Below are 25,600 nucleotides of genomic sequence, written 5' to 3' on the forward strand. Positions count from 1 at the left end.
CACAGAACAGCGCAGTGTACTTCCTGAATTTTATTAAAAACAAAAATATCACCATAGACACATGCAGACAAAGGCAGTGGGGGGGGGGGTGCAGGGGGCTATGATCCCCACTTGGAAGACTGCGGGGTGAACAGACAATATACCACGGTGAATAGATTTTACCCTTTCTGCTTGCCAGGAAGCCTATTCATTATTTCATCATCTTGAGAATGGCAAAAAGGTTCCCCGGAAATAAACCACGGCTAAAATTGCTCACTTTCCCTTGTTGCTCACAGACTGGAGTAGGTGGCACCTGGCTATCTTTGCAGTGACTTCAAGCTAACCATCGAACAAAGACGGTCACTTGCATCGTGCGGTCTCAGATGCGCTTCTGCGGCCGTCCGGAACGCTCTTCCTTCCGACATTAGAAAGCCACTGGAGATATGCACTTTTAAATCTAGATTGAAAACGAATTTCTTTATAACAGCTTTTTGCTTAGTTTGCTGTCATTTTCTCGCACCTCCTTTTTGCACGGTTAGCTACGTACGGTGCGAACAAAGTTCAACACACATACTAGTAGCTACAGCCAGAACGATGTCTACTGGGCATGTGAAAAAGAGCTTCATTGCTCATCGGATTCCTCCAGTCGAAAGATTTTGATTCGTGCGATTCTAGATCTGTGCTGGGCGAGTAAATATTTTATGGGTTGCCAAAATTGTTCTAGCCCCCCCACAACTGACTTCAGTTTAGCAGGAACAAGTTTTAGCTAGTGTTATTGGAATGATAGCACACAGTACTTCAATAATATTAAGCACACCACACCTACACTCAATTGTTCACCAAATAGTTTCTGTTCATATACGATATTTAAAATGACATCTGCAGACAACTTTTTATTTTACCAGTTTCAGCTCCTCGGAGCGATGTAGCTCTTTTTGAGAAGCGACCTGGCCACAAATGATAGCAAGAAAAACGTGGCGTATCGTGTGGAAATGTATAGCAACCAAATACTCTAAACACATGTTTATAAATGTGGAGGAAAAGACCGGAGGACCTGGATAAAAATCCACACCATCACGGAGAGAGAAATGCAAACTCCAAATATACAGACGTTTGAGTCCTGATCGAACCCACGACCTCCTGCGTACCAGGTGAGGTAGTTAACATCTTGCCACCACTGCGCCTTTATGGAATCATTCCACCCCTGCACTTTCATTCACCACAATGTTAAATAAATAATCCGTTCTCGAATTGTAACTCTTAATCACAACAATTCACACATTCCTTAACTTGTTCCTTTGAAATTAAAATATAAGCCATCCTATTTAATGAACGATTCAAAAGTTGAATACAGTGACTGGACGCTGTTGCGAAAGACGTGGGTTAATCTTTTACTTCTGTCATTGGTTCTACTGCATCTGTGGTTGCTTTCACTTGTACTGATGTATCTGTTCTTGCTGCCGCTTGTGCTGTTGCATATTTTGCTGTTGTATCTGTGGTTGGTTTTTCTGTTGTATCTGTAGTTGCTGTTGCAGCTGTGGTTGCTGTTGCATCTGTGGTTGCTGTCACTTGTGCTGTTATATTTGTGGTTGCTGTTGTATCTGTGGTTACGGTTGTTTCTGTAGTTGCTGTTGTAGCTGTGGTTGCTGTCGTATCTGTGGTTGCTGTCACTTGTGCTGTTATATATGTAGTTGTGGTTGTTTTTGTGGTTGCTGTTGCTTGTGCTGTTGTATCTGTGGTTGCTGTTGTATCTGTGGTTGTTTCTGTGGTTGCTGTCACTTGTGCTGTTTGCTGTTGACGCTGCATCGCACTGCGAGCCGAGACCAGGATGCACAGCTCTTGAGTCAGGAGTTGGAGCAGAAGCCGCGATGGTTCCCCTGAGCCGGGCGACATCTGTCGCGAGACACAAAACCATTGCAGACGCACACCCAGGGATGACTTCACAGCGCTAAACAAATCGCTGAGCCCCTCAGCACGTGCTGTGCTTGCTCTAGATCGTGGTACAATCGTGGAATTTTCATGATATCCTATCAATTTACATGACGTCAAGATTGCTGCAAAATCAGTATCCCTAAAGTTTGTAATCACGTTTTACAATTGTTTTTTTTCTTTGCTGTACTTCCAGTACAAATTAATATTATTTAAACGTTCTTCAACTGGTGTTATTCTAATCATTGTGATGGTAATAGTCCACGAGCCCAGACGAGATATTTCCCTCTTTTGGTGTCACCCGAGGTGTTAAAACACGCGTGGTTCCAATTTCTTCACAGGGGATCATGTGATAACCATTTGAAACGAGTGGGTTGTAAAATTAACTCACATTCGCCGTGTAGATACAAAGGGTACGACTACAGTTTTGCTACCTCAGGTGGCACCATTCTGTGCTCTCGCCTATAGACAAAAACTGCACCGCTACGAGCACACATGCTGTCAGATACAGAAAAATCCTCAATATCCCCTGAGCACGTTCATGTCATGATCATGCTGTCAATTATTCAGGAAAACCTTTTTGAAAGCGCTAAATGAATTGCTAATAGAGATTACGCCACTGTTATTTCTAATATATTTGGTCAGGAAATGAGATATGGGATGAAAGCGACAAGAATCACGGTATATTCATATGTTACAAACGGACGATGTAATCGCCATATCGCTGCAACCTGACCTTTTACTAATCTGTTCTGCAGCCATTAGAGAGCAGAGTGCCGAGAGAAGAGTGAGGCTTGATCAGGAACACTTCAGATGGCACACATTTACAACACGTGGTTTCACAAAACGACCACATCTCAACACATATAAACGAGCATTGCTGTGAGTTTGCCAAATCTCCATATATATAAAAGGCAAAGTTGTGATTATGTGTGCCTGTTCAAAATGTTTAACATACTTCCCGACATGCATCAAACTTGAAATTTGCCATGTGGGTACTTTCCAGACTGTACACCATGCAAAAGTTATAAAAATACACTTTCGTTTTTTTGGGGGGGGGGAGCTCAATAATGCATATATTTTTTGCACGGCAAGTGAGCTGTGACGTCAAATCTGTCACGTGACCCGCACATGTGGAAGCGTCACGCAGTGTAGTGTAGTGGTTAGCGCGCTGGGCTACGAACCCGGCGACCCGAGTTCGATTCCTGCTCACGGCCACCACCGGTGACGATTATTTGAACCAGTCCCGGGGCCTCCCCTAGGTCGACTCAGCCTCAAACGAGTAACTGGTGTGGTGTGTGAACATCGCCACTGGGGAGACAAAGGCGGCCGGGTGTGGTGAATCCAAGTCCCGGGCGACGCCGGGTAGGAAAGCTAGTATCCCACGTAGGACTACAAAACTTGGCCAATTGTTGGCATCTGTTCTGAATGCCTTCCCGCTTGTTTGCGGTTTCCTGCACCGTTGAATCTTCCAGAAATGTAAAAAAAAACCTGTGTACGTTACAAAGTACAATTAGAGTGCGTCACGCCAACACACACGTTACCCTGGCGATGGTCATCCTCCGTGCCTGCTCCATGCAGCAGCAAAGCTTCAGCGCCAGCTCCTGCGTCTCCTCCTGCATGCTCCCTCGGCCGACGATCACATCCGAGACCAGGTGGCTGGGGCAAAGACAAAGATCCCCCGTGTAGACTTAACAGACTGTTGGGGCAAGTGCTGTTAGTGAATACTTATGAAGGCCGGCACGGTACACAAGGGGGCGGGTGGCCAACACCACGCCCGGCCGCCTTTGTCTCCCAGCGTCGATGTTTACACATGCGCCAGGTACTCATTTGATGCCGAGTCGACCTACGGGAGGCCCATGACCAAGTCAGATAATCGGTTCGTAGTACAGCGTGCTAACCGCTCCCCACACACACACACACAGCACAATTGGACCACCACATCGCTGCGAATTACGGCAGGTACAGCCCCGTTGATTTCAGAGTGTCCTAAAGCTTTTGGAAAAATCCGAATTTTGTCGCCGGTTTAACGTTTTCTGGTCTCGTGCTCAGCTCATGATTGCGGACAAAGGGTAGGGCAACCCGAGCAGTGGGGCGGGACCCTATGAGCAGTAGGTGGGGCCCAACGGCAGAGCCAGGAGGCCGTGGGGCTGGTTGTCGAGTGGGCGTGGCCATATAAAAGTGGGCGGGGCCATATAAAAGTGGGAGGGGATAACAGAGGTGGGGGGGGGGGCTCGAAGCTGTGTACCAGTTGAGCCTCCCGGAAATTTTGACGAGCCGCAGTTTAAATCGGAGAGCGCACACATGCGGTGCAACTGAAGGGTGCGACGGAGAGGCATTAAATCCGCGGATGTGAAACCCATGAAGATTCAAAGAGAAACATGTGACCGTCAAACAAGCGATGCGTGGAGATGACCACGGGTCGGCAGGCGAGGGCTTACGTCTTGTGCGCAGGAAGGCAGAGAATCCCGATGGCTGTGAGCAGCCTCCACGAGGGACCGTCCACTCCAAATGTCAGGTTCCTAGGAAAAGGCCGGGAGGACAGGGGAGAGGAACATGGGATTTTAAGGTGCGCCGTGTCTTTTTCCTCAATTTTATCACATTTGTGCTATTGGCATTACGTCATGAGATGCAGAATCCATTTGAAGTCTCACACAGCAGCAGAGGTCGCAACCGGGTACCCGATACCCGATACCCGTACCCCGATACCCGGGTAGGGTACGGGTATCGGGTACCCGGTTGCGGCCGGGTACGGGTAGGCCGTGAGTCACTGGTGAGTAACTGTTTGTCACTCAATTCCCAACGTCTTGTCTCTTCTCACAATTCAAGTTCCTAGAATCAACCCACCCGCGCCTGCAACATGGCTTCATCCCAGAGGTCGCAATCGGGTACCCGATACCCGTACCCTACCCGGCAGGGTACGGGTAGGGTACGGGTACGGCCGGGTATGGGTACGGGTACCCGTTTGCGACCCTGGTGCGGCCGGGTACAGGTAAGGAATCAAAACCCGTTTGCGACCTCTGCACAGCAGTGATCCGCTTCATGTTAGAAAGCGGCCTGTTGAAGCTGCAAAGAACTGCTTCTGACATCTCGAGTGGCTTCATCTTCACGCACTCGGAGGAAGCAGCACTTTCCAAAAAAGGCAATATTTGTTGCACGAGTCAAACCAATATTCCGAATGATGACAATTGGAATTTCGCCAAATTAACTACAGACCTACATTTTAATACCATGGTGTTTTTGTGCAATCATTGGTGATCGGGCTCAGACCATAAACTTACTCCACTTGAAAACCTGGTTTGGAATTCAGGATCTCAGCGATGGAAGCTCAGTCACTCTGATATCTGACCCACCCGGCCACCTCAGGACCGAGGACTTGAAAATGTCTGCAGTGAAGCATTATGAAACGAGGCTTTTCATGGTGAGGTGAGGTAAAGGTTTGTGAGGTGAGGTCAATGGAGGAGGCGCCTAACCTGGTGAGGTCCCTCTTTTGCAGAAGGGTCAACTTCCACTCAGCGGCAGTACTCGGGCCACACGCCACACCCAACACGTCGTCTGCACAGACAAGAGCCGCACACATTTTAAACTCATTTCTCTAGAACTGATTTGTGTTTAGTTTGTTGTCCTTCCCCCACACTTCCGATTATGCACGGTTGGCTACGTACGGTGCGAAAGAAGTTCAACATACATACAGGGACTACTCTACTTACGAATGAGTTAGGTTCTAGAGGTCTGTCCTTAATTCGATTTGTTTTTAAGTCCAACTTTTACTCCTGTCGATTCCAAACATGTTGTACGGCGTGTACACTAAACATGGGGAATAGCTTTAAAAGTTGTATAATCTCCTGTAAATGTAGACGCTACTGGTTCTTTATGTTCTGCAGATGTAGATGCCACCACCGCTACGTATTGCGCGGCGGTTGAACTTACGACTCTCGATCCGAACAGACAACTGGACAGGTTTGTTCGTATCTATGAAAGTTCGTAAATCGAGTGTTCGTAAGTAGAGCAGTCCCTTACATTGCGTGGCAGTAACAGCTGAGTGTGGCCCCATTGCCTGGAGAACACAGTGAGGCTCCTATCCGCGTTGATATAGAGGGTGTGGGTGGATCCTATTATCCGTGCACTCATCAGCAGCTGAACACAAATAGGATTCAATTTAGAACTTTAAGGTGACTTTTGGGTGTGCCTGTTCTCCAATCACGGATAACACTGGTCAACACACTTTTTCTGGCATAAGGTATTCCAACGGTTTTAAGGTAATTTTGGGGTGCTGATTCCAAATCTGGCATTAGTTTTTGTCTATCACATCAGGTTTTTGAGATATCAAATATTGCATTTTCAATAAAAACTGCAGAAGAAAAATATTAAATAAATGTGGATATCTACATAAAATGATATTATAAACACACTATCCTAAAAATATAGCACCATATTTTAACACTAAAGCAGTCACTGACTCACAACAACCTGCAATCATAAGTGACAGAGTTAATTTCGGGTAAAATCAATGAAAATGGGGTATGCCGATAGCATAAAATGAGATGTGATACAGCAAATCTGAGATTAGATTTAGTCAGCACCCTGAAATTAGTCTAAAACAGCTGCAAAAGTCCAGGCCAGAAAAACATGTTTTTTTTTTTTTGACCAGTGTTATATAATCGGATGTATATATCTCCTTATCCACAAAAATAAATACACGATGGGATCTGCGAATCGCGAGAGGCGTTTCGGTACGGTGCAACGGCAAACGCTCCTGGTCATTGCGGCATGGTGAGGGTTACTGCAGCAGCAGCTACTACTCTATGGTCAATCTAGATTTGAAGTTTACGTGACTGCAGGGATCCATACTCTTTGGTTCTTTCGGTAAAGTCACGTAGCTATAAAATAAAATAAATTAAATCACGACGTTTCGGGCGCAACACAAGCGTCCGTCATCAGGTGATTAAATTTATTTAATTTTATACCTACGTGACTTTACCGAAAGAACCAAAGTGTACTCTATGTATGATCAGTGAACAATGTCAGACCTCTTCTCCATGTTATTATGATTGCGATTTATGCTCGTTTACCCAGGAAAACCTCACCGAGTCTCAAGACCCTTTTCCAGGAGGGATCCTGCGACGTTTTCGCACGAGGGGCTGACGTTGCTATGCGTTTTGAAATTCAGTAATTTACGGTGGAATGTTTCAGATTCGTCAACATTTAGACAGTGACACCGGCAACGCAATCGCCTACTCTTCTTCGAATAACACCATGGAATCTCTAACACCCATGGTGAAGCAGACGGCATGTAGCATTTTATGGTTTAATATGCACCGCGTTATTAACCAGGGTGGCCCGTCGCATTCAAACGGCAAACCTCGGCAACAAGCAGCGGAACGCGGAAACGCCAAGCGACGTCACGTGCATAGTAGGCACACCTGGGTGGTGTCTCTGGGCGAGCCTGGGTGCCAGAGGTCGCAAACGGGTTTTGATTCCTTACCCGTTCCCGGCCGCACCAAGGTCGCAAACGGGTACCCGTACCCATACCCGGCTGTACCCGTACCCTACCCGTACCCGGCCGGGTACGGGTAGGGTACGGGTATCGGGTACCCGATTGCGACTTCTGGGATGAAGCCATGTTGCAGGCACGGGTGGGTTGATTCTAGGAACTTGAATTGTGAGAAGAGACAAGACGTTGAGAAATGAGTGACAAACGGTTACTCACCAGTGACTCACAGCCTACCCGTACCCGTACCCAGCCGCACCAGGGTCGCAAACGGCTACCCGTATCTGGCCGGGTACGGGTAGCCGGGTATCGGGTACCCGGTTGCGACCTCTGCTGGGTGCCCTGTCAGTGGTGCCGGCAAGCACCAGACGCCCCCGGATCTCACCGACAGTGGCGTAGACGACGTCATGGGGATTGGCATCGCACACGAAGCCGTAGTGCAGCAGCAAGCTCTGGCTGTCGTGAGGCCCATAGCAAATGAACACCTGCGAGTGGCGTGCGTGCGTCTGCCCAGCACGCACCTCGTACTCCCGTGTCGCCTCGTTGAACCCCGCCGTGACCTGCCGCCACACCGCCACACAGAGAGAGTACGCGCCGCAGGGCACTTTAGCGACGCCAGTGCATCCTTTTCATCTTGCCAAACGCTAACATCTCAGAAGGTATTGACTTCAATTGTCCGGTTTGGCGACGGAGAATATGTCCGCAACTACGCACCACATCAAGTATACTTCTTGCTATGGTTGTGGCTACTAGTCCCGTGCTGCCAATTCCGTTTTTTGGCTGAATAAAATAGAAATTGCATTTAATTTTCAAAGTAGGTTAAGCTTTAATTCTAGATTTGAAGTTTTCGTGACTAGGTTAAGCTTTGCAAATGAGTACACGGAAAACCAATTCATAAAGTCAGCCGACCGCTGAAAACTAAATGGTTGCCAAGTAATACAAGTTTTTTTGGATTAGATCGCGTAAGCTAGTTGTAGTTACTGGCGAAACGTCGTACTCAGATTGTTAATGTTGTGGCTTTCCTCTCCAACACCACTTTGTTGTACTAGTAACGAATTGGCATATTCTGTCTACATCACAAAGCTTACTAATTGTCTGTGTCTGGTGGTTGCGGGTTGAACGACACATTTATATATTTACGATCTAACCCAAAAAAATGGAAATTATGGATGATATTGGTCGCGAAAGCCAACGTGTTAAATTGGATGCCAAGTATGCTACTCCAGTCGTTCAGCAACCCGGAAAGTATGGAGTGAGAAATGAAGCCCGAGGCTAAATGAGAAGTTTGACTTTGATCCCTGATGGCGAAACTGCCGTGTGAACGTGGGTAATGCGGCGCAGCGTCATGCGATACAGCACAGTCAAGAATCTGTGGCCGATTCCCCCTCTGATGTCAGTTGGGGACTGTCAGGTTCCTGACCTTTGCGGAGGGGTGGTGGTTCAGAAGGTCAAGCACAGGTGCGAGGGCGAGGCTCCCCGTGCCCCCGGCCAGGGCAGGGCAGGGCTGGGCGGGGAGGTACACGGCCCGCGTGTTCACGCTGCACCACGCCCAGCGGAACGCGTCCTTGCAGAACACGCGACTCACCTACACGCACGCGAATAATGTCTTTATTTTTCGATTTAAAGCTTTCGTGACTGCAGGGATTAATCTTCTTGGTTCTTTCGGTAAAGTCACGTAGAAGGGAAATAATGAAATAATAAAAATTTAACATAATAAAATAATTCTCACGACGTGAAGAACAGGTCTGTCGGAAAGACCTGTTCTTCACATGAGGACGGCTGCTTGCGTTGTGGCCGAAACGTCGTGAGAATTATTTTATTATGTTTCATTTTTATTATTTTATTATTTCCCTTCTACGTGACTTTACCGAAAGAACCAAGAAAATGTCTTTATTATCGTGTTTTTTTAATGCAGACCACATACTCCAAATTTTAAAGAGCCAGCAACAATCAGCACTGTCAAAGTAGTAAAAGGTTAGAGTTTACATGTTTTTGTTTTCTTTTAATTAAAGAAGGTTCATTATTAGAGCCTGGGAAAATAGACGATGGGAAGGAATTGAAAAGTGTAGCAGTTCGTGGGAAGAAGCAGAACAAGGAGTGAGTGACCTTTCAGCGTGGTGGTTGAATACAGTACCGATGAGACAACACAGGCAGTGTCTGGTAGAGACCGAGTCCTTTACATTGATCTTCTTGGATCTTTCGGTAAAGTCACGTAGAAGGAAAATAATAAAATAATAAAAATAAAACATAATAAACTTATTCTCACGACGTTTCGGCCACAACGCAAGCAACCGTCTGCAGTAGACAGAGCCTGAATGACTCTGTCTACTTGACAGACCTGTTCTCCACCTGAAGACGGCTGCTTGCGTTGTGGCCGAAACGTCGTGAGAATGATTTTATTATGTTTCATTTTTATTATTTTATTATTTTCCTTCTACGTGACTTTACCGAAAGAACCAAGAAGATGAATCCCTGCAGTCACGAAAGCTTTAAATCAAAATCCTTTACATTTGTGGAGGAATGAACAAGCAAAGTTTACGGGAACAGTGACCATGGTAGTAGCGATAGAAGAGTCACGAGGAGGCGACTGACCGCTGGCGAGTGAGTGACTGGGGTGAGTGTTGGCTCATCTTCAAATTGACTGCTATACATTAAATTCTATGACACAGTGTGAGGTAGTAACTTGTGTGCTCCACCACAGGTATGACAACAATATTCAAACTTCGCCTAATCTTGAAGGCGTTTACCAAGAATCGCCGGTGACGAACCTCCACACAGGGGGTGTGTGTTAGGGCGCAGACCAACATCACCACCGAGTTAATCCAGTCTATCAAGTCCACATTTAAATTGTCGCAATGTAAGATGCACTTCAAAATCCCCGCAACGATGTGTTCCAAGAAATAGTTTACGATAATAATGTACAGCCCTATCAATGCACCGCTGGATGACGACCTTCCAATTGCGTGCAGGGTGTTTGACGATACTTCACCACACTGGCCACTGCAGGTTGATGAAGGAAGGTGGGGGTGGCAGGCACGACAGGTTCACATTTCAATTGCCGCCGAAGATACCCATGACATGGAATCAAACTCAGCTTACCGGGTTTATAGCATAGTGTGCTAAAAACTGGGCTACCCCTTCAACCCTTTGCTGCAGGAGTAAATACTGGATTTGGAAACTCTGCTTTGTGGCTATGCTATGTCCAAACATCGATTAAGATTGCTTCTTACATTTAAAGAGATGTGTACCCTTCAGTCCGTTTTTAATATGCAATGGGATGTGATACTCAGTTACTATGAGTGCTTGGAAACTACACCTGACACAGCAGCTAAAATGCGTATTCATGTAATGTTAGTGCTTTTGAACAAAACCTTTGCAACTAATATTTTATTGAATGTACTTTTGAACTATATCCGAGACCAGGGGTGGGGAACATCCGGCCCGCAGGCCGTATAAGGCCAGCGAAATCATTTGGTCTGGCTTTGCCAAGGCAACCGCAGGCGGGACTCGAAATTCAATAAATCTAGGAGCAAACCTGGAAAAGCAGTTGCGAGTAGCAACAACATCATCAATACCAGCTAACATCACACGCCTCACCAAATAGAAGCAGTTCCAGGCATCACATTAGGGGTGAGTTAATTAAATGTTTGACCAAATGTAACAGGCATATTTTTAATTTGATAATTTTGTATGGCCCGCGAATGATGTTATAAATATCCAAATGGCCCTTAGCACAAAAAAGGTTCCCCACCCCTGTCCTAGACAGTAAAAAATGTTTCTCGTTGGAATTTCAGTTGTACGTTGCATATAGTCAAAGCAATATTTTCATTCTCAAAGCGAGACGTTATCCAAATTAAGTGCAAAAGCACATTTAACGTGAGTTTTTGTTGTACAGTCATTGGTGACATGGTTGTGACCATCAACTCATTTCACTTGAGAACCCAGTTTAATCATAGGTGACTAAAACCAGCTTTCAAACCCAGGATTATCAGCGGTGCTGGCTCAAGAGTTTTGATATTTGAGCCGCCCGGTCCCCTACACCACGTGTAAATTTTTATCATGCGGCCCACTGACTGACATAGCTGAAAATCCCGACCCTGGTGCTCACTCACGGGCTCTGGGAAGAGCGGCTGGAGCAGGCGGACGAGCGGCCGGGTGCCCCGCCAGTCCTGCAGCAGCGCTGCCACCTGAGCCTCGGCCTCCTGACGAAGGGGCGCAGGGAGAGCCGACCTCTCCTCGCTGGAGAAGTACGCAGGGCACGAGTACGACGCAGGGAGCACGGCGATGTACGGGCCCCACTGTCCCGGCTGCTGCTGCTGCTGCACTGTCGGAAAACGCATGCACACGACGAGTCGGCGCACTTCATTTCAGTTTTGTCGATCAGCGCTGCACATTTACCAGAGGTCGCAATCGGGTACCCGATACCCTTACCCTACCCGATACCCGGCTACCCGTACCCGGCCGGGTACGGGTACCCGTTTGTGACCCTGGTGCGGCCAGGTACGGGTAGACCGTGAGTCACTGGTGAGTCACCGTTTGTCACTCATTTCCCAACGTCTTGTCTCTTCTCACAATTCAAGTTTCTAGAATCAACCCACCTGCGCCTGCAACATGGCTTCATCCCAGAGGTCGCAATCGGGTACCCGTACCCTACCCAATACCCGGCCGGGTACAGGTAGCCGGGTATCGGGTAGGGTACGGGTACCCGTTTGCGACCCTGGTGCGGCCGGGTACGGTAAGGAATCAAAACCCGTTTGCAACCTCTGACATTTACCCAGGACAGCCTCACTGAGCTCAATACAAGGAGTATTTCAACGCTTTATAGACCCAAAACGCAAATGGTCAAATCACCAGATTGCTCACGATCACGTCATATCTCGGAGGCGAAGCAGAGATGAGCCTGGAAGACGCTTGGATGGGCGACCACCATGACTGAAACAGGTGTTGCGGACTGCTGCGGTAAAAGTGTTACCAATCAAGTCAACCTGCTGCCAGATTTTGCTGCCCTCTATAGCATGGACCCGACATCGTTTGTAGGGATCGCAAGCGTTAGCCCTGTGCTATGCGCTTCCGTACGCCGTTCTCTAATCTTTGGTGTTTGTGAAGAGTTTCACTGCTCTGTGGTAGTTCCGATTGGATTTTTCATCTCAAGGAGATGTTAACCCTGCTCCATGTACGAGGAATGCAATGGTAGAAGTTTTCAAATTCAATTTCAGGAGCCGCATCGCTCCCTCGCTACTCACAGGAGGGGTCCCCGTCACGCGCCAAAGGCAAGCAGGTCTTGCTTTGAGAGAAGAACCTTTCACAGATGAGGAACACGCATAGCGCTTGCAATGCAGTCACACTCCCACTGCACCTGCAACACACAAATAAGAGTCAACATTCATAAACGAAAATGAATATGCATTACGTAACTTACCAATGTGTGATTTCCCTCACAGGCATTTAATGAACAATAACAGTAGTGCTCACACCAGACGCATAGGAAGCGATACGTCCGTCCATAGGCCGCCATGCGAAAAGGGAACTTGGATAATGGCTCTGCCGGGAGGGTGGGGGTGCCTCAGCCGGCACGCTGTGGAAGAAAGTACTCCCCTCGACAGCATGCCGAGGAGAGTCCTTTCATCGCTGATTCGTGTTGCAGGTTGTGGACAACCCTTTGATCAATGTGGCCGGTTTTCTAGCAATAAATCACGAATGCAACGTGACTTTATAGTCAGGTTTGGTTCAAACTGGATCATCTTTACGAAGAGTTATAATCACCACCCCATTACAGACGAACAGAGGGCAGAGCTCATGTATTCAAGCGTTCAACCTTATCTGGAAAGCGTTGTGAAGACTCACTCACGCAGGTAGCGCCCGAGGTAGGTGTCCAGCACGGTGCTGGCTGTGAGAAGGCATCGCTCAGGAACAGAGATAATGACATCGCCTGGCTGCAAGGGGAAGGGAAGGCAGCGAGGGGGTGAAGTCATTTTCAGTGAATGGTCATTCACCTCACGAACGAGCCTGAGGACTCTCTAGAATGTTTTAAGAAACACACGCGTGTTAGGTGCGGGACACACAGTGATACGTGCTGCGTATGAAACACACTGTCACGTGTCTGCGGCATGCTGCCATGTGACACACGGGTCTGGAGGAACTCTGCATGGAGGCTGGGTGGTTCAGAGGTCAGAGTGCTGAGCTGGCACTTTTGAGATTCTATGTTCCAAGCCAGGCAGCCGCATGTGATTAAACCGAGGCCTTAATGTGGTATTAGTTGATGGCCTCAGCCCGGCCACCAAGGTCTGTACAAAAAAACTTCCGCGTTAAATTTGGTTCTGCGATTAATGTCGCTTACTTCCAGCTCTGAGGATTTAAAATATGAGTTCGACTGTAACGCGCCACATTGTACTAACTTTAGCAAGGCGGATGGGAAAGTGTTGCCCCATACTCTGTGAACCAAAGGTCACTTGAAAGGGATCTGAGAATTTCCCCTGTGACATCCGCCTTCCACGGGAGGTTCCCTTTCACGAAGCGTTGCATCGCTCGTGCAAGAGATCCTAATGACGTGATGCCGATTGGCACAATTGTGATAAAAATTGTGGAGAACAACATGGAGCAAGAGCAGAGCCTCACCATTCTGGCGAATTGCCCGATGATGCTGGATGCAATTACCAGCGAAACGTCGTACTCAAAAATTGTAAATGTTGTGGTTTCACGCTTCAACACACCGCTAAAGCAGTTAACTGTTTGTCTTTTTGTCAACGTGACACTTTTTTGCTGATTGGCCGTGTCGGGTGGTGGAGGGTTACGACACATTTATAAATAACGCGATCTAAACCCAAAAACGTTGATTATGAGCATGAACAATATCAACTTCGAAAGAATAGGAACTGCGTGGTAGGAAGAGCACACCTGGAAATGTCTCCTCGCCATAAGCCCTCGCCCTGTGTCTGGAAAGAGAAGGTGAGACAAAGCTGTCACCTCAGCTGCTCGCCAAGCACACGTCAATCACTCTACTTAACCAGCAGATTAAATACAACCATTGAGGCACGTGAAGCAGCATTCTGTTTTACAGCGACGACCTATCGAGTCACTTTAAGTGGACAATATTTTAAACACATTTAAAATTTAACAAATCTGGACTAAATTTAATAACTTAAAAGAGCAATGTTATTCATTCTCAGTAAAGGTGTATTGCATTTTAAATATTTAAACATACAAAATATTGTGGAAAGGAAATGCGCACGTGTCTGGAGCGCTGTTATACTAAAGCCATCCTAGGTCGCCCACTCAACCCAAACACCTCTTATCGACGCATAAACCCTGGCGTGTGGAGTTTGTATGTTCTTCCCCTGTGCTGCATGGAATTTCCTCTGAGTACTACCGTTTCCTTCCATGGTAAAAAATAAAAATTACACAACTCTAACTGGTATTGGCAAATATCCTAATGCTGAAAATTTACCGACAACTTATTGAATTCGCATTACACAAACCAAACTCGCTCCCGACTGCGAAACTTGGCAGGACCCTCTAGAAGAGGTATTGATTGAGACTCGGTTGGACCTTCCTGATTAGACGGCATGCAGAGTTGTACCGTACTTCTAGACGACCGCGTCTATTGCTCCCCGCCTTCAACAACCCCCCCACCCCCCAAGGATTCGCGTAGGAGAGCGGACGCCGTCATCCGGGAGTGGGTCGACAAAAGGGCTGCGAGTGGACACATGGACGAGGCGCGTGTTCACAAGGGCACCTGCCTGGGTGGGAATACAGTACATGCTGTGACAGTGGGAGTACAATACATGCTGTGACAGTTGGAGTACAGTATATGCTGACAGTGGGGGTACAGTACATGCTGTGACAGTGGGAGTACAGTACATGCTGTGACAGTTCGAGTATAGTACAGCACATGCTGTGACAGTGGGAGTACAGTACAGCACATGCTGACAGTGAGGGTACAATACAGCACATGCTGACAGTGGGAGTACGGTACGTACCATGACAGTGGGAGTACAGTACATGCTATGACAGTGGGAGCACAGTACAGTACGGGTACAGTAAATGCGATGACAATGTGGGGTACAGTCTGGTATATGCTGAGGGTACAGTATATGCTGTGAGGGTACGGTATATGCTGTGGCAGCGGGGGGTACAGTACAGGGTGTGACAGTGGGGTACAGTACATGCTATGACGGTAAGCCCTGGGACTGAGCCATGCTCTATCCGCTGCTCGGGGAGAGAGTGAGGTGGGGGGTGGGGACGACTGTCCACGTTCCCGCGGCGAGCACACGCACCCGGCCACACCGCGGCCTGCAGGCTGCAGCGGCCGAATCCGCGCCGGCGCATCCATCGTCGCAGCTCCACGTGGCGCGGGTCGGGCCCCAGGGGCGCGCCACTCGCGCTCGGCGTGGCCGCGGCAGAAGCCGGCGTGGCCGAACCAGCCGCGGTCGTCCGCGACCTCCGCCGCCGCCGCCGTCTCCTCGCAGTGCGACCGGCGCTTCCCGCCATGATGCGTGACCCCTGACTCCTGACCCCCCCCCCACACACACCGCCCCACTCCCCCACCCAAGAAACGATAGCATCCGGGTCACGACCCCCCCTCTTCCCCCCCCTCTTCCCCCCCCTCTTCCCCCCCCTCTTCCCCCCCCCTCTCCCCCCCCCTCTTCCCCCCCCCTCTCTTCCCCCCCCCTCTCTTCCCCCCCCCTCTCTTCCCCCCCCCTCTCTTCCCCCCCCCTCTCTTCCCCCCCCCTCTCTTCCCCCCCCCTCTCTTCCCCCCCCCTCTCTTCCCCCCCCCTCTCTTCCCCCCCCCTCTTCCCCCCCCTCTTCCCCCCCCCTCTCCCCCCCCCTCTTCCCCCCCCCCCTCTTCCCCCCCCCTCTCTTCCCCCCCCCTCTCTTCCCCCCCCCTCTCTTCCCCCCCCCTCTCTTCCCCCCCCCTCTCTTCCCCCCCCCTCTCTTCCCCCCCCCCTCTTCCACCCCCTCTTCCCTCCATCCCCCCCACCCCCTCCTTCCTCCATCCCCCCCACCCCCTCCCCCCCATCCCCCCACCCCCTCCCCCCCATCCCCCCATCCCCCCCCCATCCCCCTCCTCCTCTTCCCACATCCTCCCCCCCACCCCTCTTCCCCCCATCCCCCCCACCCCCTCTTCCCCCCCCCCCATCCCCCCACCCCCTCCCCCCCATCCCCCCTCCCCCCCATCCCCCATCCCCCCCCATCCCCCTCCTCCTCACCCCACTCCTCACCCCCCCCCTCCTCATCTCCTCCTCCTGACCCCTCCCCCTCCTCACCCCTCCTCCTTGCTCCTCCAGACCCCCCCTCCCTCCGTCTCCGCCCTGGTCGCGTGGCAACGAGAGGACGCGTGACGTCACTGCGGCCTCTCGCACTGCACGGGCCTCGCTCCGCGGGTTGAGACTTTTAGAGGTGAGCGACTCTCTCGCGACAACAACAACAACAACAAAACTCTCTCACGACAACAACAACAAGACTCTCTCACGACAACAACAAGACTCTCTCACAACAACAACAACAAGACACTCACAACAACAAGATTCTCTCTACTGACTCTCTAGGCCCTATAAGTTGGCTTGTGGTTGTTGTTTGACTCGCATCCCACTGGGATTTTTGCACACAGCGTTGGTGTACGGTGCTTTTTCTGGCATTTTTGCTGGATTTTTGCTGGATTTTCAGTTTGCACTTAGTCACATAGTCACTTTAAGATGTTTTCTTGTTTTTGTTTGTTGCGGTTGCACCTGATTCAAGAGCCGAATGGCTCACGGGGCTACACCAAATAAATGAAACTGAGAAACTTAAACTCTCGTGCCTCTCGACTGACGCCTCTTCTCTGTCGGCGCTCTTAAACGTTTTGACGACTCATGGCACCGGCCTCACGGACACGCATGGTGGTTCTTGTTGTTGTTGGTGGTTCTTGCGCGTCTGATTGCGAAGCATGTGCAAGTCACAGCGGCGTTGTCCGCTGTTGACTTGTCGCACGGGGAGTTCTCGAAAGTTCCATCGCTGGCCCCCCGCGCCTCCCCTGGCGGAGGAGCGGACAACGTGCGTGACTGCGTCTGTAGAGGTTGGCTTTGGTTGAGGTGGGGGGTCGTCAAGAATGTGTCGAGATATTAACTGCCTCGCCTGCTGTACAGGAGGTCGTGGGTTCGATCCCAACCCTGATGCCTGCTGTATAGTTGGAGTTTGCGTGTCTCTCTCCACATGGAGAAATGTTAACTGCCTCGCCTGGTATACAGGAGGTCGTGGGTTTGATCCTAACCCTGACACCTACTGTATAGTTGGAGTTTGCGTGTCTCTCTCCCCGTGATTGAGTGTTTTTTTGCCGGTTCCTCCGGGTTTTCCCACCACATTTAAAATCAACTTCACGTGGTTAGAGTATTTGACTGCTATACATTTCCACGTGATAAGCTCGTTGGGATATCATTTGTGGCCACTGGCCAGGTCGGTTATTAAAAGAGAGATATGTAGCTCAGTGGGCCTTACTTGGTAAAGCAAAAATAGTGTAGCCAAAAAAAAGTTTAGTTCGTATAGTTTAGCTGTGTTCGCTGAGTGGCATCTGCTCGAGAAAGTTGTTTGGGCGTTGCTGTAGAAGACTCCAATGACTGTGCCACTCGGGTTTTTCTCCGGATCCTCCGGTTTTTCCTTCTACATTTATAATATACAATACGCGTTTAGAGTTTTTGGCTATTACATATTTCCACGTGATGATGGTAAACTACTTCGTTGAGCTATCATTTGTGATGGCCACGTCACTTCTGAGAAAAGAGCTATGTAGCTCAGTGAGCCTTATCTGCTAAAATAAATAAATAAAAAGTTGAGTTAAAATAAGTTTAGTTCGTATAGTTTAGCTGTGTTCGCTGAGTGGCATCTGCTCGAGAAAGCAGTTTTTTTTTTTGCGCTGCTGTGGAACCCTCCAATTGGCCTTGCCGCTCACTCGTGTTTTTGTTTTTCTCTCCCCAGACGAAGGAAGGCCATGGTGCTGCTGCACGTGAAGCGTGGGGATGAATCGCAGTTCCTGCTGGAGAGCGCCGCGCAAGCGCCGCTCGATGAGCTCACGGCGCGGGCGACGCGCATCTACAACGGGCGCCTCCGCGTGGAGCGGCTGTGCTCGGGTGAGGAACCCGGTGCCCGCCCAGAGTCGGGAGGAAGCTCGCTGGGTTCAGGAAAGGTTTTTCTATCGGCGGAGTTGGGGCCACCCCCCAAACTGGGCAATGCCCCCTCCCAAAACCGGACACATTAATTAATTAATCAGTAGTGTACAATTAATATTGAAAACAAATGAATGATATGCATCCGAGATTCCTTTTGTGAGGGACGATGTGAACCCCTGCCCCCCTCCCTCAAAAAAAAAAGTCAAACTCCGCCTATGGGTTTTTCTACCATCCACATACAGAATTTTATCAATCGGATACTGTACCGAATAGTAATTTTTAACCGTGCGTCAATTGCTCCATGCTGTGTGTGATGATTTGTGCTTTATCACCGCAACGTGGCGCGAACGTTCACCTGCGCGCGGTTTTAATTTTCCTCTGCAACGTTATTATCCGTGCCACGGTCTGAGCTCAAATCGCTGGTCTGGCGACCCTTTAAAGTTCGTTTGGCCTCTTTCCGCCGCTTAAAAGCGACGGCAACGCTTCCCGTGCGCTGCGCCCGTGCATGCGAGGCAGTCGTGGAGGAGCTGGCGTCGCACGGGGCAGCACTGCCGCCCAACATGCAGGGCCTGACGGAGGAGCAGCTGGTGGAACTGCGGCTTCGGGACGAGTGGGCCGAGATCTGCGTGCCCAGCGGCGGCGCCCAGTTGTCCCCCGATCCCTGCGGGCGTAGAGGAGGCCAAGGTATCCCCCCGAGTTTATTCAAGGGGAGTTAGCCCACTGACCAATACGGTGCTATGAAGAAGGGTCGTTGCCTTAAACAAAACCATTCATACTCGATGTTGTTTTCCTTTTAGGGCCATGGTGTTATTTGTCAATGTGTTGAGTGTTATTTGTGCTTGTGCACCACTTCTAATGGCATAACACCAACAAGTATGGTCAAACAACCCCTGACGACTTACATGTCTTGAGAGACCTTCATTCAGCAGTGCATTGACAGCACGGTGACGAGATGTTAATTAACTCGCCTGGCATACAGGAGGTCGTGGGTTCGATCTCAACCCTGACGTCTTTGTATTTGAATTTTGCATGTTCTCCCCGTGGTCGCGAGGATTTTTCTCCGGGTCCTCTGGTTTTTCCCTCCACATTTAGAAACATGCGTTTGGAGTATTAGGCTGGTAGAAATTTCCACATGATAAGCCACTACTTTGACCAATCAATTGTGGCCAGGTCGCTTCTAAAAAAGAGCTGTATAGCTCAGTGGGCCTTACCTGGTAACATACTTTTTTTTAAAAATAGTTTTAGCTGCAGTTACGATTTTACCGGAAAAAAACATCAGAGTGTGTGGATATAGGGCAGTTATGGAAAGCTGACCAGGATCTAAAGAGGTGGTGGATAGTAGGTTTTCGTGCTGTTAATAAAATTAACTACGTAGAAAATACATCATTAGACCTCCTTTGCCCGTACCAAAATATAATAATAGGGTTTTTCTCCTTTTTTTCTGGCAACAAAACTGAAACCTTTTTACAAAGATTCATGTCTGCATTAACCACAATACTTGCAGTCAATTGGGTCGAGGCTCAAAAGCCGTCCCTTGGTGTGGACCAATCAGTTTCAAGGACAATGCATATATTATCATAGTGTTTTTTGTTTGCATTTTGACTGCAAGTATTGTGGTTAATGCAGACATGAATCCTTGTAAAAAGGTTTCAGTTGTGTTTGCCAGAAAAAAAGGGGAAAAACCCTATTATTACGTAGAAAATGTTTTCCATGATTTTTTTGTGCAAAGGTTTATAGAGGTCACAGGGCAACAAAAGTTACACGAACAATAACAACGGTAAAGGCAGTAGAAGGTACTTCCTCAGGATATGACCAGATCATCGTTAAGGTTTCTATCATTTTATATAACCTGAAGACGGAAGCTTGTGTTGCCTACGAAACGTCGTGATTTTTATTTTATTTTACTTTTATTAATTTTAATGTTTTTACCTACGTGACTTTACCGAAAAAACCTAAGAATATGAATCCTTGCAGTCACGAAAGCTTCAAATCTAGAATTATATAATCTGCTTTGACATGGATTGGAAACACGGACATTTCCAAGTTGTGTTTCTTTTCCTGTTAAATATTTTACTTTACAATTTCATTTGAAGTGCACCGTTGCCGTCGTGTCTCGATATGAAGTGTCCGTCTGGCATTCACACCGTAAGCAATCTATTCGCTTGGAATGCTAGCGAACGGCACATTGAAGATATCGCAAAACTATTTCCCTGACCTTTCCATCCATAAAACTAGGGGGCTCCAAGGGGGCGCACTTCCCCATTACACACTTTCACAGAAAACAGCTGTATGGCAATCAAGTGAACAATTTTTTTTATTTTCAGAGCTGGAAATTTGTCCACTTAAGTGACAGAACTAAACTTAATTTCATAGATTGTTTTTTTTTCAGCAGCCATGTGTGACTGAGCTGACACTGTCATTGCATATCTGTCAACCCATACGGTTTACCCTTAGGGGCCGTCCATAAATGATGTCACGCACCTAGTGGGGGGGGGGGGGGGTCAGACATTTGTGACGATGTGTGACGAGGGGGGGTGGGTTTGAGAAATGTGACGTCACATCAAAACGCAACTTTAAATAAATATAGACAACACAGTCTACTTAGTTAAATAGACTTTTTAAGAAATGTTTTCTCCTACAACATCAGAGTGCAGCGCCACATTAAATACGCACTACAATGACAATAGTTTAAAGCGATTTAAAACATGTTTTATTTTTTAGGAGGGGGGCAGAGCTTTGTGACGTCATATTTGAGGGGGGGTCTGACTTTTTGTGACGCCGTGTGACGATGTGGGGGGGGGGGTAAAAAATCGTCCAAAATCGCGTGACGTCATTTATGGACGGCCCCTTATTCTTGAACAGGTTAATTGAGTTTTCAGGTCCATATGGCGTACAGCCGTTTCAATACGGACAAAACAATTGTTTTGTCTATTTGTTTGTGTTTCTCCCTTGTATGGGGCTTTCTAGGATGAACGTTGAGATGTATAAGGGCACGGGGTGACCAATAAGGTCAGAATTGGTCTGTAATAAGGTAGGCACTGATAAGGGGTTGACAGGTATGTCATTGATCGCCCAGTTTAATGACGGGTGGATTAAACTCGGATTCGAACCTAGAATCTCGGTAATGCCGGCTGCATTCCTCTGACACAGCATATAGCACACAGTATTTAGACATATACAGCATGTGTCCATATTGCATATCAAATAGCACTGACAGAGCTGCACCATCTTATAATGTTTCCTGCTGTCCCTTAATATGTGTTTAAGCACCCAATGAAAAGATGCAAGAGGTCCTGAGGAAAACGATACAAGAAGCCAAAGCACTTATTTCAAAGGTAAATGTACTTCAGAGTAAGTCAAGAAATTCGGTTGAAAGTCGTGTGAACTCGTGTCAATTGTTTTCATTACAAGTGGCAGTCAAACTTATATGTGATGAGGTTATTGCCCATTCATTGCTGGCAGGTAGCATACGTGATGTTTACAACGTAAGATCCTATTAAGAGCCAGACCGCTCTGGGGAAGAGGCTTACTGGTGACATGTGCTGTGTGTGTTATGTATGTGCTTTGTGTGTGCTAAGCGCTGTGTATGTATGTTGAACTTATTTCATGTCGTGCGTAGCCAGCCGTACTAATCGGAGGTGCTATGGGATGATATATGTGCATGCCATATGATATATTTTCGTGTGCTGTGCATGTTATGTGTTTGTGCTTTGTGTGGTATGTATGTGTGTTGTTTGTGCTGTGTGATATGTGTGTATGTACTATTGCTATGCGTGTGTATATACTATTAGTGTTCCGTGTGTAATATATGTGTGTACTATATTAGTGATGTGTGTGTGATATATACATGTGTAGTGTCAGTGATTCGGAGACAAGGGTTTCTGGGAGGCACTTTCTTTATTCAACACCTTCACACTTCACAGGTTCGCCCTCACACTCTCCCTAGTCGTCTAGCCTAAACACAACCCTGACCATGTAACACCGATGGCGCTGACCAAGAGAGCCAACAACTACCCGGCCGCGCAATATCTAGCGAAGACGGCAAAGACGACAGAGATGACGAGACGAGTCCACTCCCAGAACTGACAGCCCTGAGCTCCCGCTCTCAGCTACTTTTATCCTACCCTGCGCGGCCTGGCTCTGCCCTGGCCGCGCCTCCCTTCTCGAACCCACTAGCAGGTTCCAGGGGCTTCCAGATGGGGTCTTCCATGAGCCTTGCCCCAGTTCCTCCGCCCTGCCGACACACAACCTTGTATATGCTCACCGGCGTGTGTACTGTTTGTCCACCGTAGTTGCCGCTACTGGACAGTAGCAGGCGCTATTACACTACGCTTGTACAGTATATATTGTGAGTGCTATGTGTTTGAATGTGTATGTACTAGATCAACTGAAATGAGTACCTGGTGTGGTGTGTAAGAATCACCACTGAGAGACAAAGGCGGTTTGACGTGGTGCTGGCCACTCACCTCCTCGTGTGCCGTAATGGCCTTCATAGGGGCTCAGTAACAGCACTTGCCCCAACAATAAATTCAGGCTATAGGGGGGATCTTTGTCTTGGTCTTTGTATGTTACATTAGTGCTATGTGTGTGTGTTTTTTAAACCGGGCTACATATGTGTATGTGTCATCTGCTCTGTGCTTCAGAACCAGGTGCAGGCGAATGTGTTTATGACGATGGAGATGGTGCAGGAGGCACTCGATCAGCTGAGAGGAGCCGTCACCATTGTCTATCCGATGCAGCTGCCCCCACACGACCCCGTGCGCATGGAGATAGAGGACAAGGCTGAGCTGGCCGGCATGCAAGTGCGTATGTGTGTGTGTACTTCTGTACACAGTCCCATCAGTGAGCTCCTCCAGCAGGGGAGGCTGCATTGGCTGGATCATTCAGGTCGCATCCCCAGCCACCGTGTGTCCAAGGAACTGCTGTTTCGCCAGATAGAGAGGGCTAAATGGGCGCAGTATTGCTTAGAGAGGAGATGCACTGATGTGGTATAAAGGAGGATGTGGAGCTGTTTAGACTTTCCGATGGCTATGTATGTATGTTCTTTCACATCGTACGTTGGCAACCGTGCTAATCGGAGGACTTGCACAAGTGGTGTCAACAGGCCCATGAAGGACGCTGCTACTGGGCAGTTGGAGGCAGTCACCCTCCAACAACAGCGAAGGGTGTAGGAGCAATGCTCACAACAACGAGCGGAGCTCCGGGCGGCTAAAACGCAGAAAGTTGGCACAGTGGGGAACACATGCGATGCATCTGCCAGTCATCTCAGCAAATCAATCTATAACACCTGGGTCTGTCCCGCGATCTATGCCAGCGAGCCTTCGACACTTCACGTGGCCTAAAAGTGCACCTAGCCTGACACAAGTGCTGTGGTGATGTGACTGCCACTTCGTGGTGAATGGCGGCTGTTTTTGTGTATGTATATATGTGGGAACATTGAAACAGTGCTACAAATCTGGCGAACAGAGTTGGATTTCTGGCCAGGGATAAATATCGGTGCAGGCTGGGGGGTAAATATATGGCTGCATCGGGCAGGACTTGATTGATTCACTATTATGGTTTGTATGGCTGTGTCAGGCGGGACTGCAGGTGATTGATGAGACGGAAGCTCAACTGTGGTGGGCAGGGAAGCATTTGCAGTCGGACAAGAAGCTTAGCGACTACATTGGCAAGAACGAGAAAACCAAGATCGTCATCAAGATTCAGAAGGTAACAGTGGTGTCCAGGCCACTGCTAACACTTATCTCTGTTCATTACACACACTGCAGGCACCGTGATCAGTTATCAGCACATGGATTAAGATAACATTTGCAGGTTAAAGAATATAATTCTTGCTGTTAATAAAAGTGGGCTTGGGCAGGAAACGACACGATAAGGGATAATGGTCAGTATTAGACAATTATGAAGAAAAGGGTTCAACGGGGGATGTGTGTGTGTGTATATAATTGTGCATATGTGTATGCTTAAACAGCTTTTGTTCGGCTGGATAGAGGGGGCTAAATGGGCCCGGCACAGGTTAGAGAAGAGATGGAGTGATGTGGTACAGGAGGACGTGGAGCTGAGTGGACTTGCCAATGACTGGTACAGCGGTGACAAGATCGGCCTCTGTGGAGGAGGCTCGTGAAGGACGCTACTGGGCAGTTGGAGAGAGTCGCCCTTCAACAACGGAGGGCAGAGGAGCGATGCTCACAACAATGAGCGGATCGCAGGGTGGCTAGAGCACAGCAAGTTGCCACAGTAGGGGGCACAGGTGGTATATCGGTCATTTCAGTCAGGCAACCCATGGCATCTGGGTCTGTCCCACGACCTGCCAGCGGGCGTTCGACACTTCACGTGGCCTTAACGTGCACATAGCCTGGCACAAGCGCCGTGGTGACGTCGTCGCCACTTAGTGGCGAATGGCGGTTGTTGTTGTTGTGTGTAGGTTGACTTAGCCTCAAATGAGTACCTGGTACGGTGTGAAAACATCACCACTAGGGAGACAAGGCGGCCGGGCGTGGTGTTGGCCACCCACCCCCCTCGTGTGCCGTGTCAGCCTTTATAGGTGTTTTGCTAACAGTACTTGCCCCAGCAGTCTGTTAAGGTTATACGGGGAATTGTCGTCTTTGTCTTGTGCCAGCGAGGTCAGGGTGCCCCTGCTAGAGAGCCCATCGTGAGCGAGGAACAGCAGAAGCAAATGATGTTGCAAGCATACCGGCGTCAGGAAGAGCTCAAGGTACTGTGCACTCACGTCCTCAATTCCCCCCCCCCCAACACACAGACGCGTGTGTGTGAATGCGCTCATGCATGCCGACATGTACCCACTTAAGTGGACACAGCACCAACCATATTTGAGACAAAATCTAGAGGCACTGGCTATGGCTGTGCTGCTGCCACACATGAGTACCGCGAGCTGTGTGCTGTAGTCTGTCGCTGCCGTTGCTGCCTCGACAGAGCTTGCTCTGGAGACCCCTAACGCGCGAGTGCACGTGTGTGAGTGTGGGTGTGCGCGCGTGCGTCTAACCCTAATCGCAGTCAAAACACTGCTCGCCGGTGGAGACGACAGTCCTGTCATTGTTTCACC

General features: G+C 48.7%; 2 protein-coding genes across 5 annotated transcripts; one reads left to right on the forward strand and one right to left on the reverse strand.

Annotated features, from left to right (window-relative positions):
- Positions 1–15: 15 nt before the first annotated feature.
- Positions 16–15,886, reverse strand: SETD4 (SET domain containing 4). 4 transcript variants are annotated; one of them, XM_078616184.1, is made up of 11 exons: positions 15,673–15,886; positions 14,294–14,331; positions 13,244–13,332; positions 12,643–12,755; positions 11,512–11,723; positions 8,820–8,984; positions 7,785–7,959; positions 5,382–5,463; positions 4,350–4,430; positions 3,453–3,567; positions 16–1,872 (listed from the first exon to the last, which is right to left on the reverse strand). In XM_078616184.1, exons 1-11 carry the CDS (start codon positions 15,884–15,886, stop codon positions 1,363–1,365), a joined length of 1,794 nt encoding a protein of 597 aa, XP_078472310.1. In that variant the 3' UTR covers positions 16–1,362. The 4 variants fall into 4 exon arrangements, 3 of the variants coding, with proteins under 3 accessions (XP_078472310.1, XP_078472311.1, XP_078472312.1); XM_078616185.1 differs by having other exon boundaries at positions 13,248–13,332; positions 15,673–15,731; XM_078616186.1 differs by lacking the exons at positions 14,294–14,331; positions 15,673–15,886 and having other exon boundaries at positions 13,248–14,287.
- Positions 15,887–16,705: 819 nt separating this feature from the next.
- CFAP298 (cilia and flagella associated protein 298) lies at positions 16,706–25,407 on the forward strand. The gene is made up of 7 exons (XM_078616187.1): positions 16,706–16,795; positions 18,347–18,498; positions 19,054–19,221; positions 21,805–21,872; positions 23,181–23,339; positions 24,115–24,246; positions 25,157–25,407. Exons 2-7 carry the CDS (start codon positions 18,360–18,362, stop codon positions 25,343–25,345), a joined length of 855 nt encoding a protein of 284 aa, XP_078472313.1. The 5' UTR covers positions 16,706–16,795; positions 18,347–18,359; the 3' UTR covers positions 25,346–25,407.
- Positions 25,408–25,600: the final 193 nt, after the last annotated feature.

The sequence above is a fragment of the Lampetra planeri genome, chromosome 50 (assembly GCF_965212315.1).
Source record: "Lampetra planeri chromosome 50, kcLamPlan1.2.h2, whole genome shotgun sequence".
Classification (NCBI taxonomy): Eukaryota; Metazoa; Chordata; class Hyperoartia; order Petromyzontiformes; family Petromyzontidae; genus Lampetra; species Lampetra planeri.

Excerpts from the sequence above, each read along its gene's own strand:
- SETD4 (XM_078616184.1), bottom strand. The coding sequence starts at position 15,886 with ATGGCGGGAAGCGCCGGTCGCACTGCGAGGAGACGGCGGCGGCGGCGG. Across the intron at positions 11,724-12,642 it reads GCGTGACGGGGACCCCTCCT|TGCAGCAGCAGCAGCAGCCG; the intron begins GTGAGTAGCGAG and ends GTTTTCCGACAG. Across the intron at positions 3,568-4,349 it reads TGCCTTCCTGCGCACAAGAC|CCACCTGGTCTCGGATGTGA; the intron begins GTAAGCCCTCGC and ends TCTTTGCCCCAG.
- CFAP298 (XM_078616187.1), top strand. The coding sequence starts at position 18,360 with ATGGTGCTGCTGCACGTGAAGCGTGGGGATGAATCGCAGTTCCTGCTG. Across the intron at positions 21,873-23,180 it reads CCAAAGCACTTATTTCAAAG|AACCAGGTGCAGGCGAATGT; the intron begins GTAAATGTACTT and ends TCTGTGCTTCAG. Across the intron at positions 23,340-24,114 it reads CTGAGCTGGCCGGCATGCAA|GCGGGACTGCAGGTGATTGA; the intron begins GTGCGTATGTGT and ends TGGCTGTGTCAG.